At 40.8% G+C, this 16,893-nt stretch overlaps 1 protein-coding gene across 8 annotated transcripts in view; it reads left to right on the forward strand.

The window, feature by feature from the left end:
* Positions 1–16,893, forward strand: part of Slc25a26 (solute carrier family 25 member 26) — a 139,303-nt gene that overhangs the window by 105,651 nt on the left and 16,759 nt on the right. For 7 of the 8 annotated variants that reach the window (XR_001504443.2, XM_015494514.2, XM_015494508.2 and 4 more), the window contains one exon: positions 9,687–9,731. The exons of the other annotated variant lie outside the window; for it this stretch is intronic. Coding sequence is in view for 6 of the 7 variants with exons in the window: in XM_015494514.2 (XP_015350000.1) it covers positions 9,687–9,731 (45 nt within the window). In the remaining variant the exon portion in view is untranslated. The remainder of the gene's footprint in view (positions 1–9,686; positions 9,732–16,893) is intronic. 8 annotated transcript variants of the gene reach the window in all.

Consider the following 16,893-nt stretch of genomic DNA (forward strand, 5'->3'; position numbering starts at 1 on the left):
GTTGAATTAAACTTGATACCTAAGAGAAGATTTCCTTGTGTTGGAATACAGCTAAATGTTAACACTGGGTATTTTCTAAGGATGATTTGTACAGGAAGTGTAACTAATGGGCCTTAGTCTCTCAGGTTATTCTTAGGTATTATCAGAAATCATATATTTACAATTTGTATTAGGTATCCAGAATGTCCCACACATTTGAAATGATTGATGGAACAAAATAACATTTTATGAGAATAAAAATTAGAAATAAGCCATTAATAGGGACAATTAAATATTATGAAATATAATGTAATGGTCAGAAAGAATGAAGGTCTATATAATAAACATGGAAATATTTCTAAGGCATTATTAAGAAAATAAATTTTAGAGCTTTATATGTACTAATAATGCTTAATCAAAAAAAAAACAAACAAACAACTATGGGGATATAGCTCAGTTGGTAGAGTACTTGCCTCACATGCACGAGGCCTTGGTTTCAATCCCCAGCACCGCCAAATAAACAACCAAACAAACAAAAAAAACCCTAAATGTGTTGAGATAAATGAGAAGATAAATCCAAGAACATTAGCGGCATTTACTTTAGCTTGACTTCTGTATATTAATTTTAATAATAATAAGAATTTAGTCATTTTTTTGAGGGGGGTACTGGGAATTGAGTACTCAAGGGCACTCAACCACTGAGCCACATCCCCAGCCCTATTTTGTATTTTATTTAGAGACAGGTCTCACTGAGTTGCTTAGTGCCTTGCTATTGCTGAGGCTGGCTTTGAACTCGAAATCCTCCTGCCTCAGCCTCCCTAGCCTCTGGGATTACAGGCATGCACCACCACACCTGGCATAGTCATGTTTTATTCGCACACTTACTTTTTATTATGGAAGAACTTTTTATTATGGAAGATTAGAAACTTCCACAGAGTAAACACATTATTATAATGGACTCTGAAGTACTCAACACCAAGCTGAAACAATCATCAGTATTCTGGTTTTATTTCATCTGTTTCTCTTTTGACCAATTCTTTTTTTGTTATTGTTGTTTGTTTGTTTTCAGTATTGGGGATTGAACCCAGGGGTGCTTTTACCACTGAGGTACATCCTCAGCCCTCTTTATTATTTTTTTAAAATTGTGAGAACAGGGACTTGCTAAATTACTTCGGCTGACCTTAAACTTGTAATCATCCTGCCTCAGCTTCCTGAGTTGCTAGGATTACAGGCATGCACCACCATGCCTGGCTCTCTATCAACTCTTTACCTGGATTACCATTGTATTTTGCATGGTATATTTTATGTAAAATTTCTGAACATTGAAATGCACACATCATATATGTATACTTTTGACATAACCATATTCATGTAACTCACACTTGTATCATGATATTGAATATTTCTGTGTCCCTAGAGTATTGTTTGATATCTCATACCAAAATGTCCACTTAGATCATTTTTGCCTTTTCTAGAACTTTGTATAACTAGAATCATACAATATGGAATCTTTTTGTGTCTGACTTCCGCTGGGCATAACTTGTGTGAAGGCCACAGTGTTGGCCTATGTGTTAGTAATTCTTTATTACTAATTTTCCTTTGTTGTATAAACCACAATTGGTTTTGCTTTCTCCTGTTGGTGGACATTAGCTATTGTCATGAAAACTGTTAAAAGTATTCATGCACAGATCTTTTTATGGACACCTGTTGTCACTGCTCTTGCATAATTATCTGAGAATAAAATTTTCAAGCAAGTGAAAACAAACATTTTCAAAAGCAATTGTTCCATTTTAAGTTCCTGCCAGTAAAGTATGACAGTTGTGGTTCCCCACCTCCTTACCATTATTTGGTTTTTCAGTCTTTTCGAAAAGAATTTTAAAACAAATTATGTCGAATAGACACCCTTTTTGTGTATGTTCTTTGGAGAAAAGTCCTTTGCCCTTTTGAAGCCAGGTTACTTGGGGATTTTGTTGTTGAGATCTTTATATATTCTGAGTATTACTCCCTGATATTAGCCCCTTATTGAATATATGATTTGCAAATATTTTCTTTTCTGTAGGTTGCCTTTTCACTCAGATTGTGTTCATTGAGGCATTTTGGGTTTCAATCTTGATGTAGTTGCTTTTGTCTGATTTTGCTTTTGTTGCTATTTTCCAGCAAATCAGCCAAACCAAATGTCATTAAGATTTTTTCCCCCTGTGTTTTCTTTTAAAAGATTTTTTTTGGTGGTAGTTTTAGGTATTATGTTCATTTTGAATTAACTTCTATTAGGGTGTAAGATATGGCTCCACCTTCATTTGCATGGGGATATTCAGTTTTCCTGAGACCTTTTCTTGAAAAGATTGCCCTGTCCCCACTGAATGATCTTGTGAAAATGCCACCCTTGTGAAAAGTGTTTTACTGTACATGAGAGGCTGTGTTTCTGGATTATCCCTCCACTCTGTGGGTCTGTATGTGTATCTTGATGTTATTACCATATTGTTTTACTCATTGTAGCTTTGCAGTTAACTTTGGAAACCAGCAAGCATGAAATATTTGACTTTTTTTTTTATTGTTAAGATTGTTTTGGCAATTAGGAGTTCCTTGAGATTTCATGTAAATTACAGGATTTTTCTATGTTTTGTAAAATACAGCATTGAGGTTTTTTTTTAAACAGTACTTTTTGATAGGCGCAAGTTTTAAAATTTGAGGTAGTCTAATTTCTCGAAAATTTTTTTCTTTTATTGTTACTGCTATTTGTGGTCTAAGAAAGTTCCTCATCCTCCCAGGTCCGCCAGTGTATTCTAATCTTTTTTTTTCTGTAAGCTTTATTGGTTTAATTTTTTTATTTAGGTCTACACATCTAAATGTAATTCACCTGTCACTAATTGTTTTATATGTATAAGAGATTGGGGCCAATGCTCATTTTTTTTTTTTTTGCATGTGAATATCTATTGGTTACAGTACCATTTAGTGAAAATACTGTTTTTGAGTTCATATTCTCCCCCACCCCTCTCTGGCTTCTAGGAGTGAAAGACCCTCATGAGATAAACTGTTTTGTTTTGTCTGTCCTTATGCCTGTGGTCCTGATCTCTGACCTGATGACTATAGTTTTATAGAAGATCTTGAAAACAAATATTCCTGGTACTCCAGGTTTTTGTATTTTTAAGATTGTGGTCATTTCAGGTCCTTGACAGTTTTATGTAACTTTTTGAATCAGCTTGTTATTGTATATTTTTAAAAAGAAAGGGCAAGGGATATGGCTCAGTGATGGAGCCCTTGCCTGGCTTGAGCACTCCCCCTGCCCCCCCCCCCAACACAGACACACACACACACAGAAAGAGGAGGCTTCTAGAATTATGATTGGGTTTGCATTGAAATTATAAACAATTTTGGGGAGGGTTGAAATTTTAGCCATGTTGAGTTTTTTAGTCATTTAATGCCATATCCCTCTACTTATTTAGATCATCCTTATTTTCTCTTAATGATAACTTTTAAACTTTCAATACAGATTCCCACAAGTCTTTTGTTAATTTTATTCCTAAATAGTTTGTGTTATCTTGATGCTATTGTAAGAAAACTGGTCTTTTTTAAAAAATATTTTTCACTTATTTGCCCCTAGTATTTAGAAATTACACACAGACACACACACACACACACACACACACACATTTCCCCCTCCCTGCTTGGTCTTGGGGATTGAACCCAGGGGTGCTTTACCACTGAGTTACGTCCCCAGCCCTTATATTTTATTTTGAGACAGGATCTCACTGAGTTGCATAGAGCCTTGCTAAATTGCTGAGACTGACCCAAAGCTTGGCAACTTCTTGCCTCAACCTCTTGAGTTGTTGGAATTACAGGTGTGCACCGTGTTCCTGGCTTGTATATATATTTTCTATTCTTCAAGTTCTTTTAAGATTTTCTGTCTGAATAGTGTCTTTGTGAACAGGGGTAGTTTTGCTTCTTTCCATTCTTTTTTTTTTTTTTTCTTTTTCTTGCCTAATTGCACTCACTGTGATCCCCAGTGAGCTATTGAATAGAAGTGGTGAGAAAAAACATCCTTGCCTTGTTCCTGATCTAAGGGCATTAGGTCTTTTACTATTAAGAATGATATTAGGGGCTGAGGTTGTGGCTTGCTGGTAGAGCTTGACTTGCATGTATGGGGCACTGGGTTCAGCCTTAGCACCACATATAAATAAAAAAAATAAAGGTATTGTGTCCATTTACAACTAAAAATTTTAAAAAAATGATATTAGGGGGCTGGGGCTGTAGCTCAGTGGCAGAGTGCTTGCCTAGCAGGTCTGAGGCACTGGGCTCAATCCTTAGCACCACATTAAAAAAATAAATAAAATAAAGACATGCTGTCCATGTACAACAATGGAAAAAAAAAAGATGATATTAGAGCGGTGGCGCACACCTATAATCTTAATGGCTCAGGAGGCTGAGGCAGGAGGATCTCAAGTTCATAGCCAGCCCCAGCAACTTACTAAGACCCTGTCTCCAAATGAAATACTAAAAACAGCTGGGGATGTGGCTCAGTGCTTGAGTGCCCCTGGGCTCAATCCCTGGTATTAAAAAAAAAAAAAAAAGATATTAGTTCTAACTTTTGGAAATGTCCTTCATCAGATTGAGGAAGTTCTCATCTATTCTTATTTTGATGGGCCATTTTACCATGAATAAGTGTCACAGGCTTACATTGCTTAAGAAATTGTGTAATGTGTTTTTTTGAATTCAGAAATAGAGCAAATTACAGACTAACTTGACATTGCCTTTGTCTTCATTATAAGACAGTGTTATATAACTAGCATACTAACATTAAATTTATGCTAGGTGCTACATCTGCCTAAATGAAATTATTTTGATGATTCTGTAGACTATAGAGAGAACGCCTAATCTTTACATTCACTTCTGATATTTTTTCATACCTCCTCTGTCTGAGTTAGAGATTGGCAGTATCCTCAGGGTGTCTGCCCTTGACATCTAAAAGGTTTATTTGAGAACGAGATTGTTTACTCTCATCTCCTTTGTTCTATTAGATTTTGTTACTCTTATGTACATATTATATTTTCTTTGGAAAGATGCTTTAGGAATTTTAGTATGTCTTGCAAACTTAAGAAGTAATTCATTTCCAGAATTTCTTCTTTTAGGTTTATTTCTTTTATTGGGCATACATTTTCCCCCCCTATGTACACTACACACAAAGAGATTCTAATCATTCATTTAAAATAATCAAAAGGTATTTCTGTTAAAATTATTTCCTGATATGTCCTAGCATTTTAGCTTTGTTCTCATATATATGTATTTTGGTTCTCATATATATGTATTTGGAATAAATAAGTAAATATCACACATACAAATATATATACATATATATGTTGTGTTTGAGAAACACACACACATATGTATACACTTCACAGATAGATAGTGTGTATGGTTTTTTTTTTTTTTTTTTTTTTTTTTTTAAGAATGATGGTCACTTTGGAGCAAGGAGTTTTTATGTTTCAGCTTCATTTGTTATTGTTCATTACTGAGGTTGAATGGTAAGGCACAGAGTATTTAAGAGAAGAATGGTGTTGTTCCCCCTGGGACACTGGAATGGAAAACCCCAAATCAAGCACATGACTCCGGAAGTTGTCAGGCACAAAGAAGAGACTACCCTGTCACTTGTAGGATCTCTTGAAAACTGGAATGGGCAGGCCCTTGAACCCACTTGTATTTCCATGGCAAACCACCCATTCCATGCTGTTCTTCAAACCCATTGTAATTTGAGGTCTTGCATAGTTTAATTTTTAAAGATCCTACTACTGGAGAGGTTCTGGTCATTTTTGCCAAATGTGAGAGCTTTCATAGCTTTTCAACTGAACTCCTGTTCCCTAGGCTTCCTGGCTCACTCAGTGGCCTTGGGTTCATTGTGGCCTACAGTCCAGTCTTATTTATTTTAAAAAACATTGTATTTTGATATTATTGTTCCATTAAAAAATAGAATTTTAGAGGTTAGCAATCACCTTAGAAATCACAGCTTTCCATCACCTTAGTTACTGTATGAGTTGCTTCACTGGTAAAGGACCATAAATTACAGACATTTATTTTAAGATCACAGGGTTAGAAGCATCGACTGGCTTCAAGGATAACTACAATCCAGTGCTCCATAAATAAAGGGTGCTCCTAACCTACCTGTACGTTGCTTATGTCACAGGGATGCCCAGCGCCTCCTTGCCGGTTCACCACGCTCCGATTTCACTTCATCTGCTCCCCCTAGAATCCTCACCCACACACTAGTTTAGAATTATTGCTGTATTTGTCACTAAGTGGAATCCGAGTTGAATTTTTGCAGGTTTCCCCCCTACATCTGCCTCTTTGATGGTAGCTGGGTTTACGGCCACTCACTTATTAGAGCCCTGGGTCTTAACAACCTTATTCAAACAAAACATCTTAAATGGAGGCGTTAAACAGGTCGCAACAGTGACCATTTTGTAACTTTTGCTGCAATAAAATGGGTATGTTGTGTTTTGGAATATAAGACCTCTGAGTGCAGCTATTCATTTTCTTCATCTATAAAACATTTTAGAATAACAGCTTACATCTGTTTGGGGTATAAAATTCCACATTTTGAAGAAACATCACTGTTGTGTAACTCCACACCAGACCTGGGCCAAGAGGGGAGCCGGCTCTCACAGGCCCCGTCTGCCTGGCTGGGGGAGGCCGGAGCGGATGTGCTGGCCACCTTCCTTTCACATATGTGCAGCACATTTCCATTGTTGTTCCTTCCTACTATAAGTGACAGCAAGTGTGTAACACGATTCTGACTTGAGGAACATTGGAGAAATTTTCACACACAAGGAGTTTATCTCATGAGGGTCTTTCACTCCTAGAAGCCAGAAATAAGTTTAATTAGCAAAGCCTTTATAGTACCGTTAATTACCTTTGACAGTCAGTTGATCTTGTTTTGTTTGGGTTTACTGTCGGCTCACTTTTAAAAACAAATACCCAGTGGAATCATTTTGCCATTCCAAATGTGTCGTTTTTAAATTACCTCTTTAAACTGAAGGGTCAATTTAATAAGTAAACATTAATAGAGGAAAATGGGCAAAATGTTCATCCATAGAATTCAGAATCTAATAGTATTAAGTATTGAGCAAATTCAGACAATTTTATGGGTTATTTTCATCAAGAAATGAAAAACCGTCAAAGATGGTTACAATGAATTTTTTTAAATAACTTTATTTACTTATATTTTATGTGGTCCTGAAGATCGAACCAGTGCCCCAACATGCTAGGCAAGCGCTCTACCACTCCTGAGTCACAATTCAGCCCTGCTGCAATGAATTTTAAAGCTCTTTTCATTTTATTCGTATTAAAATGTAATATTGTTACATCTGAGATGGCAAAATCCCAAAGGAGAAGATTAAAATGATCTGTAACCCCTGTTGTTCTTGAGGGTAATTTTTTTTACATATTTTGAATTTTTAAAAAATTAGAAAAGCTTTAGAAACCCATTGTACAGTCAGTTTTTTGTTTGTTTTGATAATTAATTTAATTGGAAATACAGCTCTGTGGTTTCAAATTGGACAGTGTCAGATGCTTTTATGTTTTGGTGACCAAAAGAACCAAACTAAATTTGACTGCTCTTGTGGAACTTTGACATTCAGGGTGGGGTAGCTGCTTATTGATGACAATGACAAACTTCTCTGAGATTCTGGCTTGTCAGATTAATCCAGGTAGTGACATTGATTTTTCTTTCTTTCTTTCTTTTTTTTTTTTTTTTTTCTCTCACTGCTGTTTCCTTCCTGAATAGAAGTCAGATTTTCTTTCTAGGGCCACTGTCTGTCAAACTCAGGGCCATCATTTGCTCTAGCCGAGTTGCACAGATGTTGCTGGGCTCTAAAATTCTGATTAATATAAATACTTCAGTAACAACTTTATTGCCCTTAGTTCATGTGAAGGTCAATACTTGTTAATTCCTCCAAAATCATGGAGACATACACATGTGCCAAGTTCACATTTACTTATCACTTGGAACTGAGCTGAATGCAGAGTGACAATAATGGGGACATGGCAAGCCTGTGGGTGTCATAGCTGCTGGGCACGGTTTGGTGGCCAGTGACTGGATATTATGTAAACTCATTGGCAGCGGGGGTTGGGGGGAAGTTCAGGCATTTTTATTTTAAGAAATATGGAGGTGATTTCTGTTTTTAAATTTCTAAAAATTTAATTAAAAGCAGAAGATTGTACTATGAGTGAGTTTGTATGCAGATAAATCCAGTTAGATATCTTTTGCATTGATTGATTCTCTGAAGTCAGAAGGTCTGACTTAATCACTGCGTGTCTTAAGCCAAGTTACATAACTTCTCTGAACCTCAGTCTCTGTAAGAGGAGATTAGGAATGATAGTGTTTGATAGGATTGTTAAGGAGATTCAGTGAAGTAAAACTTAGGTGGCTCTTGGGAATTCTGGCTCTATGGTTAGAAGGCTCACTGTAAATCTGACTCTGTCTGGACCACTCATACTCCATTAGTACAGACTGCTCGTCTCCCTGACCGCGATTGGGGCTGAATCTGGAGCTCAGGCCTGCTTGTCCCTTGTCCCTCTCCCTCTGCACTCCTCTAGCATCACCCAGTGTGCCTTCCCGAGGCCTGTAGCCCTCCCTCTGCTGTCTGACTGTGCTGCTCCTGTGCTGCTCCCTGTCCTCCTGCAGGTGGCTCTGCTCCTCTCTCCCTCCCTCCATCTCCCGTTCCTTGTTCCCTCATCCTCTCCTCCCAGCAAGCTCCTCTTTTCCTGTCCTACTCTCTCCTTCCTGTGCCCCTCTCCTCCCTTTTCCTCTCACTTTCTCTCCTCTGCTGCCTTCTTCCTCTCCCCTCCTCCTCTCTCCCCTCCCTCGTTTTCCCCTCTCTTCTTTCCTCTTCTTCCCTCCTCTCCCCTCGGCCTTCTGCCTTCCTGCCCTCTTTGTGTGCTCTTTCCTCCAGCTCTTCCTCCCTCCACCCTGCATCTTCTCTGTTCCTCCGTTCAGTCCCGACACTCGGCCTGCTCGTGAGTAGACAGCTGTCCCTCTTAAGCAGAACAATGTCATGTCCTCAAAGTCTCTGTGACTTTTATTTTTATTTTTTGGTACTGGGGATTGAACCCAGGGATGCTTGACCACTGAGCCATGTCACCAGCCCTTTATTTATTTGTTTGTTTGTTTGTTTTTGTGGTGCTGGGGATTGAGCCCAGGGCCTTGCACATGTAAGGCAAGCACTCTACCGACTGAGTGACATCCCTTGCCCCATTTTTTATTTAGGTTGCTTTATAGTCTCACTATGTTGCTGAGGCTGGGTGTGAGTGAGCGTGCGATCCTCCTGCCTCAGCCTCCCTAGCTGCTGGGATGACAGGTGTGTGCCACGGTCCCCGGCCTTCGTTACTTTTGGTAAGCAGCGTTGGCTGTTGTCAGAGCAGCCACCTGTCCCTATCCCAGTTGTGCTTTTCTTTCTAATTCACAGGCCTTCATGGTGTCTCTAATTTACGTTTGCTGGGCTCCAAGAGTTGAGAAGACCTACTGTTAAAGTTTAGTTCTTTTTCTAAACATGCGTACTACAGCCTGTGAATTTGTTTAATGTTGGCTTTGATTCATACATAAAATTAACATGAAGTATGTCTCTAAATAATAATTATGGACTTTTATAATAACGCCAGGAAACTGCTGCTTTTTATCAACCTAATGTTTGATATTTTTTTCCCCTTTCTCTCCCCAGATTCCTTTCTCTTTGGTCCAGTTTCCCTTGTGGGAATTCTTAAAAGTAAGTTTTTAAATCTTTATATGAAATCTATTTCTAATTTTTCACAAATGCCCAACAGTTTGTATGGAATCAAAGAATGTAATGTTGACCATAAGTGTGACAAAGTCAGAGTCACTGATAGTTGCAAAGATGTTTTACACGTGACTCACACCAGTTGAGGCTTGTTTCAGGTACCTGTGGTGTTGGAAATAAGCTCAGCCAATGTGACCCACACCCACAGATGGTGAGAAGCAGCTTCGCTTTACTCTTCTATATTGCCATTCTTTCTTCATCCAGTTGAATATTATTTCTCCCTCTGTATGTGCAGAGGATAAGGAATAACAGTGAGGGTGAGTGGAGGAGAGAGGATGACCCCGAGTATATGAAGGCCCCCACTCCTGTGTCCAAGCAGGCAGGAGGGTGAGCAGCAGAAGTGCCTTGGGACTCTATCTTTCCATCTCTGCTACTGATTCCTAATAGGACCGTGAGCCAAGGTAGCAAGTGTGGAGACCACTGGCTCATTTGTTTAGAAAGAAACAAAGTTTTCAAGATCTACATTAAAAATATGCGTAGAGGTCTCATTAGGTTTCCATAGTCTGGGGCAGTGATACTGAAATTTGCATGGATCTTTGTCAGCGTTGTAAAGACCTCAAAAAAGAGAAACTATAAAGAGCATGTGTGTGGTAAGTGGTAAGGATAAGTAGTAGTTTGTAAAGCTTTAGTGAGGTGCACGTGTACATGCACACACGTCTGTGCTGGGTTGCAGTGGTGAGATGTGTTTCTTATTGGAATAAGGTTCAGAAAATATCGAAGGCCCTTTTTCAACTGAAGGGTTCATGAAGGATCAAACTGTAAAACGGCAAAGTATCTAGTGTAGACATTAGCCACCCCCCCCACACACACAAATTGTCCCCACCATTTTACAGACCTACTCTTCATTGAGTGCTCATACAAATTATCTTTTGAAAAATATTATAAACATTTCTTGGACTCTGAAATAAATTCTGTTAACGATACCTACTAAAGGATAGTAAATTGAGACAAAGCTTTGCTCCTTTAAAAGATGAGCTCCAGGATATCAAGTATTAAGAAAGATTTCTTCTAAGTGATCTGATTTTATGGGGCAATACTACCCAATATGGTTTTGGGGGTCTTCTGTTGAGGTTGAGTTTGTTTTATTTTTACCCTTCCTGTGTGGTACATGGTGAAAATAGATTTCTCGGGCAGTGTTTCAGGGCGTGATGCAACCCCTCTCCAGTGAGAAGGTCACATTCCTCCAGCATACCAGCTCTCCTTCTCAGTGTGTGACAAAAGAACAATGAAGCCAGCAGCTGTGCTGCAAACAAGACTCACTTATTAGTGCCTCAATGACCATCATTCACAGGGAATCTGCACACCCTGACATCCCGACACCCCAACTCTGAAAAGGAATGTTTTGAGGCTCAAAGAGGAAAAAGGCATGCGATTTCTTTCTTTTCAATAGTGAAGACATTTGTAGTATTCTTGTTTCTTAAGAAATGTCTAGAATTTTTCAGAGCAATCAGAGATAACAATGCAGTGTTTCAAAATCTTTCTTTTAGCATATGTGAAGATAGAATGTATTTTTAATTTGAGTTTCTTGAGGAATAATGTACAGTAAACCTCACCCTTGAAAAGTGTGATTTTTTTTTTTTAATGAGTTTTGACAGATGTTTAGGACCACACCACAACCAAGAGAGAGCATCTCCACCAGCCCAGATGGTCCTGCCTGCCACTTACTAGTCGGTGCTGCCCCAACCCACAGCCCCTGGCCATCCCTGTTCTTGTAGTTTCCCCTTTTCTAGAATGTCATGTAAATAGACAGTGTGTGCACACAGCAGTTAGTGCCTGGATTCTTTCACTTGATTTATTACATTTGAGACTCTTCATGTTGTTTCTTGTGCCAGTGTTTGTCCCTTTTTATCACTTTACACTATTTCATTTGTTTATGGATGAACACAATATGTTTATCCATTCACTAGTTGATACACATTTGCACTGTTTCCAGTTTTTGTTGGTTATGAATAAAGCTACTATAAATATTTGCTGAGAATATTTGTATGGACATGTGCTTTATTTCTCTTGGAAAATAACCTAGGAGCGGTATTGCTGGGTCAGAAGTAAAGTTTATATTTGATTTTTATAAGGAGCTATCAAATGCCTCCCAAAGTAGCTGTGCCCTCTTGCATTCCCAGCAGCCAAGTGGAGTTTCAGTTGCTTCTTGATACTATTACATGTTACTATTAGGTTTTAAGATTTCAGCCAGTCCAACAGTTGTATACAGCATCTCATTGTGGTTTGATCTGCAGTTCTCTCATAGCTGAACACCCTTGAGAGTCTTTTCACCTAATAGGGTTTAAAAAAAAAACATCTGAATGTGAGATCACAGTCCTTTGGTAGAAATGGATAGTTTTTGGCATTGGTTTTATTTTTGTGTTTATAATATTATCCATTTAAATTTGGTTTTGCAACCATGGAGCGAGATCATATTATCTGGGAGGGTTTTTCTGTTTGTTTGTGTGGGAGTAGACTAAGGGAACTCTCTCAGCCAGGACCTTAGTGGTACACACTGTACCTTGGAGGCTGAGGATCTGGATGTAGAAGGTGGCTACATTATCCTAAACTTGACTCTCGTCTGAGATCTGAATTATCATCCTTCAAAAATCTCTTCCATTGGGCTGGGGTTGTGGCTCAGTGGTAGAGTGCTTGCCTAGCATGTGTGAGACACTGGGTTCAATTCTCAGCACCACATAAAAATAAATAAATAAGCCGGGTGCAGTGGTGCACACCTGTAATCCCAGCAGCGTGGGAGGCAGAGGCAATCGGATCCCAAGTTCAAAGCCAGCCTCAGCAAAAAGCGAGGCCCTAAGCAACTGAGACCCTGTCTCTAAATAAAACACAAATTAGGGCTGGGGTTGTGGCTCGGTGGTCAAGTGTCCCTGAGTTCCGTCCCCGGCATCCCCCCAAATCAATCAATCAATAAATTAATTAATTAAAGTTATTATATCCAGCTTAATCATGCTCCTATTCTCTTGACGACCTGGTCGAAGCACCAGATTAAAATACGATTCTCTTATTTCTCTTTCTCCCTATCCTGTTACTCACTAAGTTTCATTGAATGACTTTTTGGATCCTGTGGCCACCTGTTATCAGATTCCTGCGACATTGTGTCAGGCCAGGTCCCAACAGGTTCTCTACCTACTCAGCCATTTTACACATTGAACGTATGTGATCTTCCTTAAATGTCTCTTTGAAGCAACACTTACATCCTCAGAAACTTAGGACTTTCTCAAACTCTGCAGCTTGAAGTTATGGTGCTTGCGGATCTCCACGCTGTGTCCTCAGTGGTTTTCCAGCTCCCTCCCCTGTGTTTCCTTTGGAAAAAGCCTTTCCCCTCCAGCCTGCTCACTGCTCTGAATGCCCTCCCTGGTCTTCAGTCTTCTCTGAAATGTGCTCCAAGGTCCGAGTGGGATGCATTTTTGAAAAAGCTCACTCCAGTGAACTTTGAAAGCCCAGTGACTGCTTGAAGTTCTCAGCCCAGGTGTTGCAGACTGACCCTTACCTCACATTTGTCTCTATTTCTGGTTACTGGTTGATCACAGGCTATATGGTGTACAGGCATCTTAGAACCAAGCTTTGCACACTTGGCCAAGGCCGTCCTTTACAGGTCAGTGACATGCAGCCCGCACATTTTTATTGCCTACTGTATGCTGGATGTTGTTGGGCCTCACAAGAATGTGAAGGTGAGCCTGTAAGGAGCTTAGAACTCTCATACAGGCACTCAACCCACAGATCACTGAAATGCCCTGAAGAATACCCAAGGTAATGTGGGAACCACCCCCTATCCCTGTAACTATACTTCTGTTATGGTTTAGATATGAGATGTCCCCTAAAAGCTCATGTGTGAATGTGCAGAGGTAAAATGACTAGCTTATGAGAACTGTGACCTAATCCTCCATTGGTGTGGATTAACTGACTCTTAATGTAGCTAATGGTGTGGCTGGAGAAGTAGGCCACCAGTGGCTTGGGGTTTATGTTTTGCCCCTGGTGGGCAGAGCGCCCTCTGTGTTTCCTGGTCACCAAGGCCCGAGCTGCTTTCCTCCTCCAGGCCCTCCTGCCATGATGCTTGCCTCACCTCAGGCCCAGAGCAGTGGAGCTGCTGGCCACAGACTGTGCTCTGAAGCCATGAGCCAGAAGAAACTTTTCCCCCTCTAAAGTGTTCTCGTCAGGCCTTTTGGTCATGGCAGTGCCAAAGCTGACTAAAACAATCACCTCATGTTTAAGTTTTTATTCAACAAGACGGGGTACTGAGGAAGAGAAGGGAAATAAAAGGGGTAAATTATCATATCCAGATCCTCAGGAGGTAATTTCCCCTTAAGAAATGTTTACGTTGAAACTTTGTGGCAGCCACCAGAAGAAAAGCATGATGACAAAGTCCATAGCTTATCATTTCTTCTTCCCTGGGCTTTGGGTGCCATCATTATGATACCAGCTTGTACTTCCTTCTCATGGCAGCTGAGGACAGCCAACTACTGGGTTGACGACATCACTAAAGATGTCTCAAGGTGGCCAGAACAGAAATGTCAGCTTTTAGTACCTTCCCTGACCTGCTTCTTCCCGGCTGTCCAGGTCTCAGTGAGTAGCACAGTGTTGCTTGCTCATATGGAATCCCAGGATGATTCCCGAGTTTCCTTTTCCCTGTCTCGGTCCATCCCTCCAGCAGGTGTGCTGTCTGAGCCCGGCCTCTAACTCCCCTGTCTGACGGCTGCACTGGCCTCCCAGATGTCCCTTGGTTTTCTCTTGGGCCCCTAGGATATTCTTTCTGCACAGGGCAACCAGAGTGGTGTCTAGTGAAGTCATATCACACTGCTCCCCACTGAAATGTCTCATTGACATCTTTTTAAAAGAAGCATAGCCAGGCACAGTGTACGCCTGTAATCCCGGGTACTTGGCACGCTGAGGCAAGAGGATCAGAAATTTGAAGCCAGCTTGGGCAGCTCAGCAAAAGCCTGTCTCAAAAAAACAAAAACAAGGGGGCTGGGGGTGTAGCTGGTGGGAGAGTCTCCCTGGGTTCACACTCCCACATTGAGACTCCTACTTCTCCCTGCCCAGCCCTCTCCCTGCGCACCCGTGCTCAGCCTCACTGGGGCTTACTCAGGGGACTTTATACTTACTCCATTAGCTAGAAATGTTACTTATTTATTCATCCTGTACGTTTGTGTGTGTGTGTGTGTGCGCACGCGCAAGACATTTTAATTTTTCTTATTTTTCAAACAATAAATAGTAATTGTTTATGTGGTGTGCATCATGGTGTTTTGAAATATGTATACCTTATACATATTGTTATTGAGTGTATTATATGCCAGGTAGTTTTTAATTTATAGTTCTTAAAAATTAGCACTTTATAAATACACATAGAGGTGGAATGTACATAGCACAGTCTGGTCAATTGCATTCCACTGTCCCTCTCTTCCTGTCCCTCCTCCCTCCTCCCCCTCAGTCCCATTCCCTGCTCCACTGATCTCCCTTCTATTTTCATGGGATCCCCTGCCCCCCAGTTGTTTTCTTCAATTTTCTACATATGAGAGAAAATGTTGACTTTCTGAGTCAGTGCCAGGCATTTTCTGGGGTCTGTAGATATAGTGATAAAAAAGACAACAACAACAACAACAAAGTCCCTCTCCTGGTGGAGCACTTACTCTAGTTCTTCCTCCAGACCTTCTCTGTCCAACACTCAGTCATTCCTCAGGTCTTATAACCTCAGAGATATGTTCCCTGTCCCCTCTCTTTAGGACCTTCCTTCTTCTTTGCTCAGCACCTGCTTACCCCCTGACTTGGCATTTTGATAACTTGGGTTATTTAGTTATGTACATATTATCATCCAAATACCTAGCATATCCACTGTGGGGTGAGCAGACGTGCTATCTCTTCACACCGCGTAAGACTCAGAGAGGTGGATCTTGTTACCTTACCTTAAAAGAGGGGTTTTCTTTCATCTAAGTCTTTCCCGTCTCCGTTTCGTATATAGCACCCTTTTACTATGTGTTTTGGTCATATTTTTTGCTGCTGTGACTAAAAGACCTAACAAGAACTACTGTAGAGGAGGAGAAGTTTATTTGGGGGCTCAGGGTTTCAGAGGTCTCAATCCATAGACAGCTGGCTCCATTCCTCAGGGCTCCAGGGGAGGCAGGACATCATGGAGGAAGAGTGTGGTGGAGGGAAGCAGCTCACATGGTGATCAGGAAGCAGAGAGAGACTCCACTCTCCAGAGACAAATAGAAACCCCAAAGCCACGCCCCCAATGCCCCCTCCTCCAGCCACACCCACCTGCCTCCAGCCACCACCCAGTTAATCCCATCAGGGATTCATTCACTGGTTGGATTAAGGCTCTCACAACCCAGTCATTTCTCCTCTGAACCTTCTTGCACCATCTCACACGTGAGCTTTTGGGGGCATCTCATATCCACACCATAACGCTATGTGACAGTGCTTTTGACAACAGCAGCAGTAATGAGAAGAACAGTAATTAACAATTCTCAGAGTCAGCAGGCCAGGCACTGCAGGGACCACTCTTGGTGGATGATCTGCTCTGACTCCTCCTGGCCCCAGAGGTGCTGTGGTGGTCTCTGAGGTAGAGAGAATGCCTTGCCCCAGGCCCTAGGCTTGCTAAGGGGCACTTCCAGACTGACTCTAGACCTGAAGTTCTTAGTCTTTCTACACATGTTTGCCCATAATGTATCGTGTCCATTTTTTAAATGTCATATGCTTAAAATTTAATAAAAATGTTGGGGTCATATTCTGTCTGTCCAATCCACTTAAGGCATTTCTGTGAGCACACTGGCTCCTTCATTGGAGGACACAATGCCACCAAAGGCTGGCTGCTGTAGTCTCAAACCACCTCTCCAAGCCTCCCTTGTCTGCTGCCCTTAGGGGAGAGGAAGCAGGGTGCCCCAGCCTGCTCTCTGTGACCGACCTCTGGAAGCCCAGGCACTTGACAGTGACGTCACAGCCAGAGCCTCTCTTGCCACACATGTGTTGAGCTCCCCACAGGAAACTGCTTGTTAGACAAGGAACTTTGTCTTTTGCTTGTTTGTTCTTCGTGGCTCTGTCTTCATTTAGCAGGTGTCTGTAACTATTTGCTAATTGTTTGAAGGTGAGCATTCTT

The sequence above is a fragment of the Marmota marmota genome, unplaced genomic scaffold (assembly GCF_001458135.2).
Source record: "Marmota marmota marmota unplaced genomic scaffold, marMar, whole genome shotgun sequence".
NCBI classification, from domain to species: Eukaryota; Metazoa; Chordata; class Mammalia; order Rodentia; family Sciuridae; genus Marmota; species Marmota marmota.